Source organism: Macaca thibetana, chromosome 8, assembly GCF_024542745.1.
Source record: "Macaca thibetana thibetana isolate TM-01 chromosome 8, ASM2454274v1, whole genome shotgun sequence".
Taxonomy (NCBI): domain Eukaryota; kingdom Metazoa; phylum Chordata; class Mammalia; order Primates; family Cercopithecidae; genus Macaca; species Macaca thibetana.
Genome location: NC_065585.1, coordinates 71578353 through 71595583, shown reverse-complemented (window position 1 = coordinate 71595583; position 17231 = coordinate 71578353). Strand labels below are relative to the sequence as shown.

The 17231-nt window shown below is 39.2% G+C and overlaps 1 protein-coding gene across 1 annotated transcript in view; it reads right to left on the bottom strand.

Moving 5' to 3' along the window:
* Window positions 1-17231, bottom strand: part of C8H8orf89 (chromosome 8 C8orf89 homolog) — a 55595-nt gene that overhangs the window by 5160 nt on the left and 33204 nt on the right. The window contains exons 2-4 of the mRNA XM_050802321.1: window positions 13697-13863; window positions 11336-11489; window positions 7477-7532 (exon numbers count right to left, since the gene is read on the bottom strand). Of these exons, the coding sequence (XP_050658278.1) occupies window positions 7477-7532; window positions 11336-11489; window positions 13697-13823 (337 nt within the window). The 5' untranslated portion in view covers window positions 13824-13863. The remainder of the gene's footprint in view (window positions 1-7476; window positions 7533-11335; window positions 11490-13696; window positions 13864-17231) is intronic.

The window sequence follows — 17231 nt, the reverse complement described above, 5'->3', positions numbered from 1 at the left end:
CTCGCTCTGTCACCCAGGCTGGAGTGCAGTGGCTCAATCTCAGCTCACGGCAAGCTCCGCCTCCCGGGTTCACGCCATTCTCCTGCTTCAGCCTCCCGAGTAGCTGGAACTGCAGGTGCCTGCCACCACATCCGGCTAATTTTTTGTATTTTTTAGTAGAGACGGGGTTTCACTGTGTTAGCCAGGATGGTCTCCTTCTCCTGACCTCGTGATCCACTCGCCTCAGCCTCCCAAAGTGCTGGGATTACAGGCGTGAGCCACTGCGCCTGGCGGCAAGCATCATTCTTGATGAACAAACATTAAAGGGATTTTCTTTAAAATTAGAAACAAGCCAAAGATGGCTACTATTCACTTCTACTCAGCGTTGTATTTGTGGTTCTAGCCAGCTTAGTAAAAGAAAGAAAGGCATAGAATTTGGAAAGGAGGAAACAAAATTGACATTATTTATAGATGATTATGATAATCTACATAGACAATTCAAAATAATCTATTTAATAATTATAAGAAATAATGTGTCTTTGGCAAGGTAGATGACTGTAAGACCAAATGGCAAAACTGCATATCAAAACACACATAATAGAAAGTTAGTCATTTTAATTTAAAAAGAATTGTGGCAAACTATTAATCAATCTCTTAAAACTTTTTACCTCTTCTTCCATAACAGAATGTTAACTGGGCACATGGTCATCCAGGTATAGATTACATTTCTCAGCTTGCTTTAGAGCTAATTATAGCCTTGTTACTAAAGATACTAAATTTGCATTGTTTATAAGCTACCCAGTTTACAGTATTTTGTTATAGCAGCACAGACTAAGACACTTGTATTATTTATGGGTCTGCTTCTGTTGTCTGTTTCTCCTCTTATTTTTTGTTATTCTTCTATGCCTGTTAAGTTTTGACTGGATGCTAGACACTGTGTATGAAAACTTATAAGGCTCTGGTTCGTCTTATAGTTCTCCAAGAGAGAATTTCATTTTTTTCTGTCAGGAAGATCAATTTAATCCAGTCAAGACTGGGTTTTAGGTTTTTTTAAAGCTAGTCTATTAAGTCAGGCATGGTGGCTCATGCCTGTAACCCCAGCACTATGGGAGGTCAAGGTGGGCAGATCACTTGAGGTCAGGAGTTTGAGACCAGCCTAGCCGACATGGTAAAACCCCATCTCTACTAAAAATATAAAAATTAGCCTGCACTCCAACCTGGGCAACAGAGTGGGACTCTGCAAAAAAAAAAAAAAAAAAAAGAAAGAAAGAAAAAGGAAAAAGAAAAAAACAAGCTAGTATATTCTTGATGGTATACTTTTATTTATGGTATATAGCCCTATAGGAGTTTTAACTGAGAGCCTGGGGTGTGTACTAAGGACCCTCCATCTTGGCAGGCCTTAAACTCTCACCTCTGTCCTCACAGCAAATGTTAAGTTACTGATATCTCTGTACTCAGTTCTTAAGCCTCCTAGAAGCTGTTTTCTGTTTGATTTCCTGAAATATTGACCCAGTACACAACTACTTGGGAATAGACAAACACTTGGAGGGGAAATTGCTCACAGAATTTGGGACTCACTTCTCTTTGGTTATTCCTCCACATGTTGGCCTCTCAAGTTCTATCTACTGGTAAAGACAGTCTTATAAAAGCTATTTCTTCATAGCCAGAGGAAATTCTCAGGTAATTTTTTTTTTTTTTTAATGACAACTGTTGAAAGAGATGACAGTTGCCATAGTAATCCTTTGAAAACTTCAATCACATTAAAAATCTTCCTTTTTTAAAATCAGTCAATGACTCTTCATTACAATCAGAGGTAAATTAAAAGTCCTCTCTATGACCCTGTACGATCAGATACACCATTATTTTTCTTACCTCATCTTCCACTACTTAGCCATGCTGCAGTCTTGATGTTCTTGCAACAGATCAGGCACCATCCTGCCTTGGGAGCCTTTGCTGGTACCAAAAGAATAACTTAACTCCTTCACTTCTTTCAAGTCTTTGTTCAAAGATTACTCTCTGTTAAACCTTCCCTGACCTCCCTATTTAAAATTGTAAATCACCCTTCTCTGCCCAGATCTCCTGGTTTCCTTTACCCTGCTCTATTTTGTTGTTGTCTCCACTGCACTTACCTTCTGGTATACTACACAATAGACTCCTTTGTTATATTTAGTGTTTGTTGGTTATATTCTTCCATTAGAATGTAAGCTCCACCAGGGCAGGGAACTTTGTTTCATTCAGAGATGTATCCTGAGCCCAGAGCAATGCCTGGCACATAATAGATAATCAATTCATACTTGTTATACTTGTTGAATGAAAATGAATACGTGAACTGCCTTCTTTTTTTTTTTTTTTTTTTTTTTTTTTTTTTTTTTTTTTGAGACAGTGTCTCCCTCTGTCATCCAGGCTGGAGTGCAGTGGTGCCATCTCAGCTCATTGCAACCTCTGCCTCCCAGGCTTAAGCAATCCTCTCACCTCAGCCTCCCAAGTAGTCAGGACTACAAGTGTGAGCCACCACACTTGGATTATTTTTGTACTTTTGTAGAGATGGGGTTTGCCATGTTGCCCAGGCTGGTCTTGAACTCCTGGGCTCAAGAAATCCACCTGCCTCAGCCTCCCAAAGTGCTGGGATTACAGGCATAAGCCACCATGCCTGGCCTATGACCTCCCTTCTTGTACAACTCTGAAGGAAAATAACTTTTAATAAGTATTTACTGAAGACTCACTTTGTTGCAGAAACTAGTGTAGACACTGCAGGGATACGAAGGTGAGTAAATAAGACACCGAAGCCATAATGTTGGAAAAAAGGCTGGCAAATGTTCATTTGGGCCGAGATTCAAAGCAATGTCTTTTGAGTTTTTTGTTGTTTGTTTGTTTTTTTGAGACAAAGTCTTGCTCTGTCGCCCAGGCTAGAGTGCAGTGGCACAATCTCAGCTCACGGCAACCTCCGCCTCCCAGGTTCAAGCGATTCTCCTGCCTCAGCTCCCTGAGTAGCTGAGATTACAGCTGCGTGCCACCATGCCCGGCTAATTTTTGTATTTTTAGGAGAGACGGGGTTTCACCATGTTGGCCAGGCTGGTCTCAAACTCCTGACCTCATGATCTTCCTGCCTCGGCCTCCCAAAGTGCTAGGATTACAAGCATGAGCCACCACGCCCAGCCAGCAATGTCTTTTGTTCTAATTAACATTTATTTATTTACTTTACACTGTCTGTTGATTACAGAAGTTGTTTTAGTATATGGAAATTAAGAGAAAGAAAACATCCAAGGAAAAGTTCATGAACATTTACCCTTATAAACTTCCATAGACTGAGCTTGCAGAGCTACCAATAAGTCAATTCTGATAGCTACCAATAATGTCAATTACTTAGTAATTTTAGTTTTGGTTGTTCATTTGGAGGTGTTCAGTTAACTCCATTATTCCATAAGCCAAAGTCATGGAAGTATGAGTGTATTAGAGGAAGATAGTATGATTATGATAAAAATCTAAAATAAGGTTTTAAAAATATTTAACTTTCTTTTTAACTTTTATTTTAAGTTCAGAGGTACATGTGTACGTTTGTTATATAGGTAAACTTGTGTTGCAGGGATTTGTTGTACAGATTATTTCTTTACCGAAGTACTGAGCCAAGTACCCATTAGTTATTTTTCCTGATCCTCTCCCACCTCCCACCCTCCACATTCAGGTAGGCCCCAGTGTCTGTTGTTCCTCTCTGTGTGTCCATGTGTTCTCATCACTTAGCTACCACTTGTAAGTGAGAACCTGTGGTATTTGGTTTTCTGTTCCTGCATTAGTTTGCTAAGGATAATGGCCTCCAGCTCCATCCATGTTCCTGCAAAGGACATGATCTTGTTCTTTTGTATGGCTGCATAATATTCCATGGTGTATGTGTACCACATTTTCCTTATCCAGTCTACCATTTATAGGCATTTAGGTTGATTCCATGTCTTTGCTATTGTGAATAGTGTTGCAATGAACATACGCATGCATGTGTCTTTATGACAGAAGGATTTATAGTCCTTTGGGTACGTACCCAATAATGGGAATTCTGGGTCGAATGGCATTTCTGTTTTTAGGTCTTTGAGGAATCACCACACTGTTTCCTACAATGGTTAAACTAATTTACATTTCCACCAATAGTGTATAAGTGTTCCTTTTTCTTTATAACCTCTCCAGCATCTGTTATTTTTTGACTTTTTGATAGTAGCCATTCTGACTCATGCAAGATGGTATCTCATTGAAGTTTCGATTTGCATTTCTCTAATGATCAGTGATGTTGAGTTTTTTCATATGCTTGTTTGGCTGCATGTATGCCTTCTTTTGAAAAGTGTCTGTTCATGTACTTTGTCCGCTTTTTAATGAGGTTTTTTTTTTTTTCTTGTAAATTGTTTGAAATTCCTCATAGATACTGGATATTAGACCTTTGTCAGATGCATAGTTTGCAAAATTTTTCTTCCATTCTGTAGGTTATCTGTTTACTCTGTTGATAGTTTATTTTGCTATGCAGAAGCACTTTAGTTTAATTAGATCCTATTTGTCAATTTTTGCTTTTGTTGCAATTGTTTCGGCATCTTCATCATGAAATCGTTGCCTGTTCCTATGTCTAGATTGGTATTCCCTAGGTTGTCTTCCAAGGGTTTTATAGTTTTGGGTTTTACATTTAAGTCTTTAATCTACCTTAAGTTGATTTTTGTATATGGTGTAAGAAAGGGGTCCAGTTTTAATCTTCTGCATATGGCTAGCCAGTTAGCCCAGCATCATTTATTGAATAGGGAGAAATTTCCCCATTGCTTGTTTTTGCCAGCTTTGTTGAAAATCAGATACTTGTAGGTATGTGGTCTTATTTCTGATCTCTCTATTGTGTTCCATTGATCTATGTGTCTGTTTTTGTACCAGTACCATGCTGTTTTTGGTTACCACAGCCCTGTACCATGGTTTGAGGTCGGGTTGTGTGATACCTCCAGCTTTGTTCTTTTTTTTTTCAGGTTTGCCTTGGCTATTTGGGCTCTTTTCTGGTTCCATATGAATTTTAAAATAGTTTTTTCTAGTTCTATGAAGAATGTCATTGGTAGTTTAATAGGAATCACATTGAATCTACAAACTGCTTTGGGTAGCATAGTTATTTTAACTATATTAAGTCTTCCTATCCATGAACATGGAATGTTTTTCCACTTGTTTGTGTCATCTCTGATTTCTTTGAGCAGTGTTTTGTAGTTTTCTTGTAGGGATCTTTCACCTCCCTGGTTAGCTGTATTCCTAGGTACACTATTCTTTTTGTGCCAATTGTGAATGGGATTGTGTTCATGATTTGACTCTTGGCTTGACTGTTGTTGGTGTATAGGAATGCTATCAATTTTTGCACATTGATTTCGTATCCTGAAATTTTGCTGAAGTTATCAGCTTAAGGAGCTTTTGGGCCAAGACTATGGGGTTTTCTGGATATAGGATCATGTCATCTACAAACAGGGATAGTTTGACTATTGAGGGAACCTGCCCCCAATATTTCAACGTAGGTTCTTTCTATTTTCCATAAGTGTCAGCCAACTGAGAAATAAGGAGAGACAGTACAAAGAGAGAGGAATTTTACAGCTGGGCCATCTCATATCAGTAGAACCATGATGCCCACCTGAGCCTCAAACCAGCAAGTTTTTATTAAGGGTTTTAAAAAGGGGAGGGGGCATAAGAACAGGGAGTAGGTACAAAGATCACATGCTTCAAAGGGCAAAAAGCAGAACTACTAATAAGGGTCTAACAAAGATCACATGCTTCTGAGGGAACAGGACAAATTGCAAAAGCAGAACTACTGATAAGGGTTTATGTTCAGCGGTGCACATATTGTCTTGATAAACATCTTAAACAACAGGAAACAGGGTTTGAGAGAACCAGTTTGATTGTTTTGTAATCAATTTGTACAGTTGACACAATTATCACAGTGGTCCTGAGGTGAAGTACATCCTCAGCTTACGAAGATAACAGGATTAAGAGATTAAAGAAAAGATAGGCATAAGAAATAATAAAAGTATTATTTGGGAACTGATAAATGTCCATGAAATCACAATTTATGTTCCTCTGCTGCAGCTCCAGCCAGTCCCTCCATTTGGGGTCCTTGACTTCCCGCAACATTTGACTTTCTCTGTTCTTATTGGAATGCACTTTATTTCTCTCTCTTGACTGATTGCTATGGTCAGAACTTCCAATAATATGTTGAATAAGAGTGGTGAGTGTCTTGTGCTGGTTTTCAGGGGGAATGCGTCTAGCTTTTGCCCATTCAGTATGATGTTGGCTGTGGGTTTGTCATAGATGGCTCTTATTATTTTATGGTATGTCCTTCAATACCTAGTTTATTGAGAATTTTTAACATGAAAGGGTATTGAATTTTATCAAAAGCCTTTCTGCATCTGTTGAGATAATCATGTGGTTTTGTCTTTAGTTCTGTTTATGTGATGAATCCCCTTATTGATTTGGATATGTTGAACCAACCTTGCATTGCAGGGGTCAAGCCTACTTAATTGTGGTGCATAAGCTTTTTGGTGTGCTGCTGGATTCAGCTTGCCAGTATTTTGTTGAGGATTTTTACATTAATGTTCATGAGGGATATTGATCAGAAGTTTTCTTTTTTTGTTGTATCTCTGCATGTTTTGGTATCAGGATGATACTGGTCTCCTAGAATGAGTTACAGAGGAATCCCTCCTCCTCAAATTTTTAGATAGTTTCAGTGTGAATGGTACCCACTCTTCTTTGTACATCTGGTAGAATTCAGCTGTGAATCTGTCTGGTCCTGGCCTTTTCTCTGATGTTAGGCTATTTGTACTGATTCAATAAAAAGCTTAAGCTTTTAAGAAAACATTCGTTGCACATAGGGAAAGGATGAATCATTTGATAGACTGAAGGACAAATGGCAAATAAAATATACCTTAGTACCATAAACTCTTTCAGTCACCATGAACTTAGGAGTAAGTTGACTTAAGAGTAGTTTTTTGGGACCAAAACTGTTGGTAAATAGATAAGTTTCTGTATGAGAAGTCGTAAGTACACAGGATTCACAAAAATAGCAATTAGAAGATAAAGCTAGAAAGGAAAGCTGAGGGAAGATGGCAAAGGGTTCAATGTCAAACTAAAGAGTTCATACTCAGTCTGTGGGTAATGAGGGAGTCACTGTTTTTGAAGAAGAGAGTAATGTGATTAGAAGTCAAAGTTTTAGACTTTTTTGTGGCATTGAAGGATTTCAAAGATCAGACATTCAAAACAAGAAGACCAGTTTGCAGGCACTAAATGGCCCAAGTGAGATATGATGAGGGCCTACCCTAGGGTCCTGAAATTATAAAAGTATGTTTATAATGAACCCAACATCCACTTAGTTTATAAAATAAACAAAGCTTAAAAGAAGTAGTAACAAAACAAAGAAAATTAAATCAATGAAAAGAAAGGAATTTTTTTTTTTAAAAGATAAGGTATATGACACCCAAGACAGGTGGTAGAAAAAAGGATGAGTCAGCTTACCTTTTGATTTCTCCCGAAGTGGTGCCACACTGCATGTCTCCTTAGTCTTCTTTAGCCTGAATATTATACATTATCATAAAATTACTTACATATAAATTCAGGGTACAGTAAAATGCACTTGTTGAATAACATCACATGGACATTAAATAAATGTTAAGGAAAGGAAAGTTTTTCCATTATAACTAATTCCATCAGAAGCAGATATGAGCCAACCCAACATCTTGCTAGCAAATTTTACCAGTGGCTGAGTGCTAGGTCTAACTTCTCCCAGAGACCTTTATCATACCTCTGACAGTCATGACTCAAGCAATGCTAAGTGGGAGGGAATCAAGATAAACAGGCCAGCTGGATATGTTGAATACCAACTATCACTTTTTTGTACTTTTTACCTATCAATCACCTCTATCTGAATTTTGTCGTAATTCTGTTCCCACTGAAATACATCTAGATAATAAGATTATTAGGGAAAATACATCATGATTGAATCTGCTGTGGGTGAAATAATTCATTATAAAAATCTCAAATTTCTTGTAACAATATTCTTTTTGAGATGAGGTCTCACTGTCTCCCAGGCTGGAGTGGCACAATCATATAATTTACTGTAACTCTGAACTCTTAGGCTCAAGCAATTTTCCTGCCTCAGCTTCTTGAGTAGCTGGGATGGTAGGTGCATGTCACCACACAAGCTAATTTAAAAAAAAAAAAAAAGTTTGTAAGGACGGGGTCTCACTATGTTGCCAAAGCTGGTCTCAAACTGCCGGCCTCAAGCAATCCTCCAGCCTCAGCCTCCCAAAGTGCTGGGTTTCCAAGCGTGAGCCACCGCGCCCAGCCTCTTGAAACTATTTTACACTCTAAAAGTCAGCAGCCACTTTTAAGTACTCCATCTCTAGGATTACTATTGTTATTTGTATTACTAGAGCGTGCTTTGAGAATCACTAAAAAATTTTGCTTACCAATAAGGAAATTTGAAAAACTATTACACTTTCAATCAAATATTCACACAAGGAGGGGAAAAAAGAGAGTAAGGGGTTGTACATAAAATGAACAAAAATGAGTATTTCTCTGCTTTGCCAAAACTGCTCCTTCACAGGGCGCTGTGCAATGTGCACAGGAGAATAAAACACTTGCAGGCAATTTGACATGTTCTCACTACAACAGCTAAAATGAAGACACTTGAGTTAAAGGCAGGGAAAAGAACTAACGTTTATGTTTGCCAAGCACTTCATATACATTATGTCACTTAGCCATTACTATTCCACTTTACATATGAAGAACACTTGTCATTACATGAATAAAATATATTCAATTATCTTTCATTGACTTAAGTAAATTCACACTCAAATCAATGTAAAACGTTTAGAAATAATTTCACAGTCAAATCACAAATGAAAAACAGAAACAAACAAACAAAAACCTGAAATAGGGTGGAAACAATAAGAAGCAAAATAAAGACTCCAAATTAAGAGTCAGAAAGGGCTAATTCATGGGTGTTTTCCAGGCTTCCAGTATCTTTAAGATGATCATGTGTATCGAAGGAAGGGTAACAAGACGGGTTCATACTGATACAAAGACCATTGGCACAGGCAGCCCTACACACTCCTGTCCCCTCCCCAAAGGGCGCTGTGACCCTTGATAAAAATGACATAAGTTGAGAGTCAGGGACACAAGTGTCTTGGTTACAATGTAACTGACTGCCCGTAGTAGCTTTATAGTCATGTTTCAAATAGTCCCTCCTCTTTCTGCATCCCCTCCATTTTCCACTTTGACTTAAGTTACCATCTAGTAGCGACTCTCTCTCTCTTCATTTCTAATCCTACCTTATTTTATTCTAACCTTACTTCAGAAAGAACAATTCTGCGTTTTATATTTTTATAGCTTGAAATCTTTCTTCAGATAATATTAAAAATGATGAGAAAAGCTATATGTATGATATTGTTTATTGTGGTGTTACTTACAAAACCAAAAAATCAGAGCATTTAAAAAATCCAACAATAGGAAGTGATTAAGTAAACTGTGGATCCGTCAGTGAAATATAATGTGGTTGGTAAGACTGTTTAAAGAACATATAGTGGCATGATGAAATGCATATACATAACATTTTTAAAAAGGCAGGATAAAAATTTTAAGTACACTAAAATCACCACGAAAATGAAATCCATGAAAAAGAATTTTTTCTTTCTTTTGAAAGAAGGGAATATCCAACAATAAAAATGGATGTTATGATGGATAGATTATCAAATAATTATTTTCCTTTTTTTCTGCAAAGTTCTTATTCTTATTTTCATAGTTTAAATAAAAAGTATCAACTTTTCATTTTAACCTGTTCCAGCTGTCTATCTATATTACCAGAATTTATTTCAAGAGTACTTAAAAAGAACAATAGTATTAGCTGGAAAACTCAATAAACATATTTTGAAACTTCAATCTTGTGTGCTAGGCATGACTGGATGACTTTAAAGTTCATTATAATAGGCAGATAATATAAAAATGTAAATCCTTCCCTAAAGACAGTTGCAACTTAGAATGCTATAAGTGCTTCACCTTCTTAAATACTACCAGAGTGAATAAGAACTAGACATTCGTCCGGGCGCGGTGGCTCACGCCTGTAATCCCAGCATTTTGGGAGGCTGAGGCGGGAGGATCACGAGGTCAGGAGATCGAGACCACCTTGGCTAACATGGTGAAACCCCGTCTCTACTAAAAAAAATACAAAAAATTAGCTGGGCGTGGTGGCGGGTGCCTGTAGTCCCAGCTACTTGGGAGGCTGAGGCGGGAGAATTGCTTGAACCCGGGAGGCGGAGCTTGCAGTGAGCCAAGATCGCACCACTGCACTCCAGCCTGGGCGACAGAGCGAGACTCCGTCTCGAAGAAAAAAAAAACATAACTAGACATTCAACAAATATCTGAAGAACAAATAAATGAACCAAAGCAGAAGCTGAGTGGAATGTGAGACTATCTTACTAACTTAGAGATCCCTTTGGAGAGTTTTAATGGTATGTCAGTCAGTCTGATTTCTAGCAGGAAAAGTATTTGTAATAATGTTTTCAAATGTCAGTGTTCAAAGTCAGGGAGACTTTTCTGGCTGAAAAATTCCTTTCTGATAGTCAATGCAGGATGTTAATTAGGCCAATATCTCATTCAGAATCTTCCTTCACATTACTTCAGTCAGACCAGAAATGAAGTACAAGGTTCTATATACAGGGTACAGAAACTTTTTAATATTGCAGAGAGCTAATTTTTTTTTTTTTTTCCCTAATACTAAAAATTCCAGTGTTCTCATGGGGATGATTTAGGCTAGGGCAATCAAGGTTTTTTAAAATGCCCTTAAATCGGGGCTGGGTGCCGTGGCTCACGCCTGTAATCCCAGCACTTTGGGAAGCCAAGGCGGGTGGATCACGAGGTCAAGAGATAGATACCATCCTGGCCAACTTGGTGATACCCCATCTCTACTAAAAATACAAAACTTAGCCGGGCTTGGCGGCGGGCGCCTGTAATCCCAGCTACTCAGCAGGCTGAGGCAGGAGAACACTGAAATCTGGGAGGCGGAGGTTGCAGTGAGCCAAGATCACACCACTGCACTCCAGCCTGGCTAGAGAGCCAGACTCTGTCCAAAAAGAAAAAGAAAAGAAAAAAGAAGTCTTAAATCTTTTCTGGTAACAACACCCGAAAACAGAAAAGCGCCGAGTTGTCAAACTGAATAAAATGGCTTCGATTTTAAAAATTAAATCCTTTATGTAAAAAAAAAAAAAAAAAACCCGGCAAAAATGAATTCAATTCACTGGCCAGAAAAACCTCTACATTCAGCAGTATTACTACAAATACACATTCAACAAATGATAATTAAATAGCAATGATCTACCTGATTGCAGACACCTCGGCATCAGCACGTGGCAGTCTTTTTGGAACCTCTAGCAGAGTTGAACTTATACTTCTTTGGTTACTTTGTAGTCCTGGTAAATATGGCATTTTGATATATTCTTTGAGCTCTCCTAGACCAAATGCTGTGGTATATTCTGGTTAAAAATATATAAGAATCATCTTGATTAAATGGATACTACTTGTTTTACTACATACTAAAATACATAATAAAATACATAAAATCAGTTATTAAGTAAAGAAAATTAAGTAACTGTAATTTATCTAGCTTCTTTCCCAGGAGAATGGCTTTCATTCTACATCCTGACTATAGGGACTACAGGAAGGAGTCGATTAAGAGGCTAAGAGTGGAATAAGGAAAAAGAACAGCTTCACAGATCTTCCACAGTGGTCATTATCCTCTGCCTTCATTATTTTATTTAGTTAGAATGCCCAGAATATTAGATACCTTCACACTGAAATAAAAGGCACTATCAAGAGTCTGATATTATCTAGCACTTAGAGTCTTTCCATTTTCCTGCTTTTATGTAAATAAGAGGTGTAAACACATGATCATCTGAGCTAGCAATGAGAGTCAAAGAATTCTACTTGAGGCACTGATTTTAATTTTATGTCCACAAAATTCCAGACCAATCTGTAAACCATAACATTGAAGCACCAAGATTGTTTCTTCTACTAGCCTCACATATCCATTGCATAGAGAGATGGTCAAATTATTTTTTTAAATTTTCAAGGCATCAAATGAAAAGAAAAAGGAGATTAAGAGGTTAAAGGTTTGGGTGTTCTTTGAAGTAAACATAGTGAATTTTTTTTTAAAGTATTCTCTACAAAGCAAATGTAGTACAGCAACAAAAATGGTATTCAATGGGACTAAAATTATTATATTGAATGTTCAAAATGTTATTTTGTAACTTTTGATTTTTTCCTCTTTTGGAAAAAATAGTTTCTCTTGGTCAAAAAGCATACAGACTCTCTTTTCGTCTATTAGATTTGGGGAGTAGAAGGGTGGATAAACTGTTGTCTGAGTACCTTTAATGGGAACCTGGTAAGAAAGTTGAAGAAAATATATAGCAACACATTCAAAGCCAAAAAGGGACAAATCATTGAGTAGTTTGCATTTTACTATTTTCAAGAATTACTGGCCGGGCGTGGTGGCCTATAATCCCTATACACCTATAATCCCAGCACTTTGGGAGGCCAAGGTGGGTGGAGCACAAGGTCAGGAGATCAAGACCACCCTGGCCAACATGGTGAAAACCCTTCTCTACTAAAAATACAAAAATGTGCTGGGCATGGCAGCACGTGCCTGTAATCCCTGCTGCTCAGGAGGCTGAGGCAGGAGAATCACCTGAACCGGGGAGGCAGAGGCTGCAGTGAGCCAAGATTGCACCACTGCACTCTAGCCTGGTGACAACGCTAGACTCCATCTCAAGAAAAAAAAAAAAAAAAAATTATTTCTCCATTAATAAAGGTGGAAGCAAATTCAGAATAAACAAGAAAATATGATTAACTTGAAAGTAAGGAGGAATAACTATTAATATATTCATCTACATGTCAAAAGTTCTCAAACTAGTCTTCATTGAGCAACTATAAGATTTAAGATACTCTCCACATAACTCACTCAAAAATACAGTTTTGGTTAGAATTTTTTTTTTTTTTTTTTGAGACAGGGTATCACTTTGTTGCCCAGACTGAAGTATAGTGGCATGATCATGGCTCACTGCAGCCTCACCCTCCGCAGGCTCAGGTGATCCTCCTACCCTCAGTCCTCTGAGTAGCTGGGACCACAGGCGCACACCAACATGCTCAGCTAATTTTTGGGTTTTTTGAAGAGATGGGGTATCACCATGTTGCCCAGGCTGTCCTCTAACTCCTGGGCTCAAGCGATCCACCTGCCTTGGCCTCCCAGAGTGCTCAGATTACAGGCTAAGCCACTGCGCCTGGCTTTGGTTAGAATTACTAATATATAAAAGCATTGTTAAAGATTTGGATGTCTTAAAATATAAAAATCACCTTGAGTTATTTTAAGGAAAATGCCATTTATAAAATGGAGTGCGATTCAACAGAGACAGTACTGCAATGGATATTAAGAAATGCAGTTCTTTCAGACAAATTTGAGTTTAAAAAGAAGAAATGCAGCTCTTTACAATTTGTTTCCATCATGAATCACAGAATTACATTAATTAAATCAATTTTAGTTTGCTTCCATTTTTTTTTTCATCAACTTAAGATATAATTCTTATATAAATGTGACAGAAAATGTCTCTTGCCTGATGAAAAAAATACATGTAAATTCAAGGCACTATTTCTATTTTCTTAAAGAAAATAGTAACAATAAAGTTACCTTTCTCAATCTTTTGTGTTTCTAAAACTGCTTTCTTCCAACTACTCTCAAAAATGAAACAACTGCCAAAGGAACTTCTGGTGACTTTAGAAGTCTCACATTTGATTTCAGGAGATGGCACTGACATGCTGTCTTCTTTCAACAGTGCTGACGAGAGGGAGATGCTGCTGCAGAGACAGGACACAAAATACAAAGAAAACAAGGCACGTCCGAGGCAAGGCAAACAAATGTGTCAGAAAGTTTCTCTTTCAAACTGTGAACATTTTAATGAATTCTTTCAAATTCCAGGTTACAGATATTGGGTAATATTTTAAAAAGTAAAGTCCAATAGCAAGTTATCACCTACAAGAAAACAGAATACTTGGATTCTCTCAAAAACATTATCATTATAAAATGCATTTGTGCCCGGAAAAAAAGAAAAAAAAAAGACAAATTTAATGCTCCATGGAAAATAAACATGTTCTCTAGATAATCATCACCTTTATTCTAAACATGGACACAGAAGGAAAATCATGTACCCTGCTTACTTAATATATTAAACACACATTCAATTCAGTCGTATACATTACCTATCACAAGCAAGGCATGACTACATCCAAAGAGTACAACCATGAGCAACTCTGAGGAGTCCCATGGGAATGATGAGGAGTGACACCACCAGGACAGCTACCATTTATGAAATGCCTATTTTTCCAGGATCCTTGCTGGGCATTTTGCATCCATTTTTTCCAGTGATCACAACAAAGAATTAGAGATAGCCAGAGTCAGCTATGCTTATTCATTCATGCAAAATAAATTATTTACTGAGTGCTGATTTTATGCCAAGAATTACACGAAACCTTAGAGAAATATGCTAATCAAAACAGTCCCTGCCCTTGAGGAGCTTGGAATCTAGTAAAAGAAGCACAGATAAGAAAATGGATAATACGGTTTTAGTAAGTGCTATGATGGGGGGCAAAAAATAAGGGTGCCATGGGAGCACACAGGAGGGATTCCCACCCCAGTCTTGGGCATTAGGGAAGCCTTTCTGGAGGAAGCCAACAAAGCAAGGATGTGGGAGAGCAGGAGGAAGAGATGGCTTCCAGCAGAGGAAGAGCATTGTGATGGTTAATATTGAGTGTCAACTTGATTGGATTGAAGGATGCAAAGTATTTTTCTTGGGTGTGTCTGTGAGGGTGTTGTCAAAGGAGATAAACATTTAAGACAGTGGACTGGGAGATGCAGATCCTCCCTTAATCTGGGTAGGCACCATCTAATCAGTTGCCAGCATAGTTAGAATAAAGCAGGCAGAACTTGGAAGGACTTGACCTGTTGAGTCTTCCGGCCTTCATCTTTCTCCCATGTTGGATGCTTCCTGCCCTTGAACATTAGACTCCAAGTTCTTCAGATTTTGGACTCTTTGACTTACACCCAGTGATTTGTCAGGGGTTCTCGGTACTGTCAGTTTCCCTACTTTTTGTCAGGCCTCTGAGCCCAAGCTAAGCCATCATATCCCCTGTGACCTACACTTATACATCCAGATGGCCAACTGAAGATCCATAAAAGAAGTGAAAATAGCCTTAGCTGATGATATTCCACCATTGTGATTCGTTTCTTCCCCACCCTAACTGATCGATGTACTTTATAATCTCCCCCACCCTTAAGAAGGTTCTTTGTAATTCTCCCCACCCTTGAAAATATACTTTGTGAGGTCCACCCGCTACCTGCAAAACATTGCTCCTAACTCCACTGCCTATCCCAAAACCTATAAGAACTAATGATAATCCCACCACCCTTTGCTGACTCTCTTTTCGGACTAAGCCTACTTACACCCAGGTGAAATAAACAGCCTTGTTACTCACACAAAGCCTGTTTGGTGGTCTCTTCACATGGACGCGTGTGACATTTGGTGCCGAAGACTCGGGTCAGAGGGACTCCTTCGGGAGACCAGCCCCCTGTCCTCACCCTCACTCTGTGAAGAGATCCACCTATGACCTCGGGTCCTTAGACCAACCAGCCCAAGGAACATCTCACCAATTTCAAATCGAGTAAGCGGTCTTTTCACTCTCTTCTCCAGCCTCTCTCGCTACCCTTCTTCTCCCTGTCCTTCCAATTCCCATTCTTTTTCCTCTCTAGTAGAGACAAAGAAGACACATTTTATCCGTGGACCCAAAACTCCGGTGCCGGTCACGGACTCGGGAAGACAGCCTTCCCTTGGTGTTTAATCATTGAGGGGATGCGGGGATGCCTGCCTGATTATTCACCCACACTTCATTGGTGTCTGATCTCCGGGGGGACGCCTGCCTTGGTCATTCACCCACATTCCCTTGGTAGCAAGTCAATTGTGGGGACTCCTGCTTTGGTTCCTCACCCACATTGCAGCTCAGGGCTGCTCCCCACCCACCTTCTTCGTGTCTCTACCCTTCTCTTTAAACTTGCCTCCTTCACTATGGGCAACCTTCCACCCTTCATTCTCCTCCTTCTACCTTAGCCTGTGTTCTCAAGAACTTAAAACCTCTTCAACTCTCGCCTGACCTAAAATCTAAGCATCTTATTTTCTTCTGCAACACCGCTTGGCAACAATACAAACATGACAATGGTTCTAAATGGCCAGAAAACAACACTTTTGATTTCTCCATCCTACAAGACCTAGACAATTTTTGTCGAAAAGTGGGCAGATGGTCTGAGGTGCCTTACGTCCAGACATTTTTCACACTTCGTTCCCTCCCTAGTCTCTGTTTCCAATGCAACTCGTCCCAAATCCTCCTTCTTTCCCTCCCGCCTGTCCCATCAGTCCCAACCCCAAGTGTTGCTGAGTCTTGTGAATCTTCCTTTTCTACTGAACCATCTGACCTCTCACCTCCTCCCCAGACTGCTCCTCCTCAGGTCACTCCCCGCTAGGCTGAATCAGGCTCCAACTCATCTTTAGCCTCTGCTCCCCCACCCTATAACCCTTCTATTACCTCCCCTCCCCACACCCCGTCCAGTTTACAGTTTTGTCCTGCGTCTAGCTCTCCCCAACCTGCCCAACAATTTCCTCTTAGAGAGGTGGCTGGAGCTGAAGGTATAGTCAGGGTTCATGTGTCTTTTTCTCTATCAGACCTTTCCCAAATCAGCCAGCATTTAGGCTCTTTCTCATCAGACCCCACTAAATATATACAGGAATTCCGATATCTAATTCTGTCCTACAATTTAACCTGGAGTGATTTAAATGTCATCCTAACTGCTACCCTCTCCCCAGATGAACAGGAAAGAGTTTTTTCTCTAGCCCAATCTCACACTGATAACCGCCGGCTTCATGAGCCAGACCTCCAGGAAGACATTAGAGCAGCTCCTGAGAAGATCCCCAATGGAACTATCAGGCAGACTCCCCAGGTATAGTTAGGCAAGATTACATGGCTTCCTGCCTAGTTGAAGGGCTTAAAAAGGCAGCTTACAAAGTTGTTAATTATGACAAACTTAAAGAAACTACCCAAGGTAAAGACGAAAACCCAGCCCAGTTCATGGCCCGCTTAGCAGCAACCCTTAGACGCTTTACTGCCCTAGACCCAGAGGT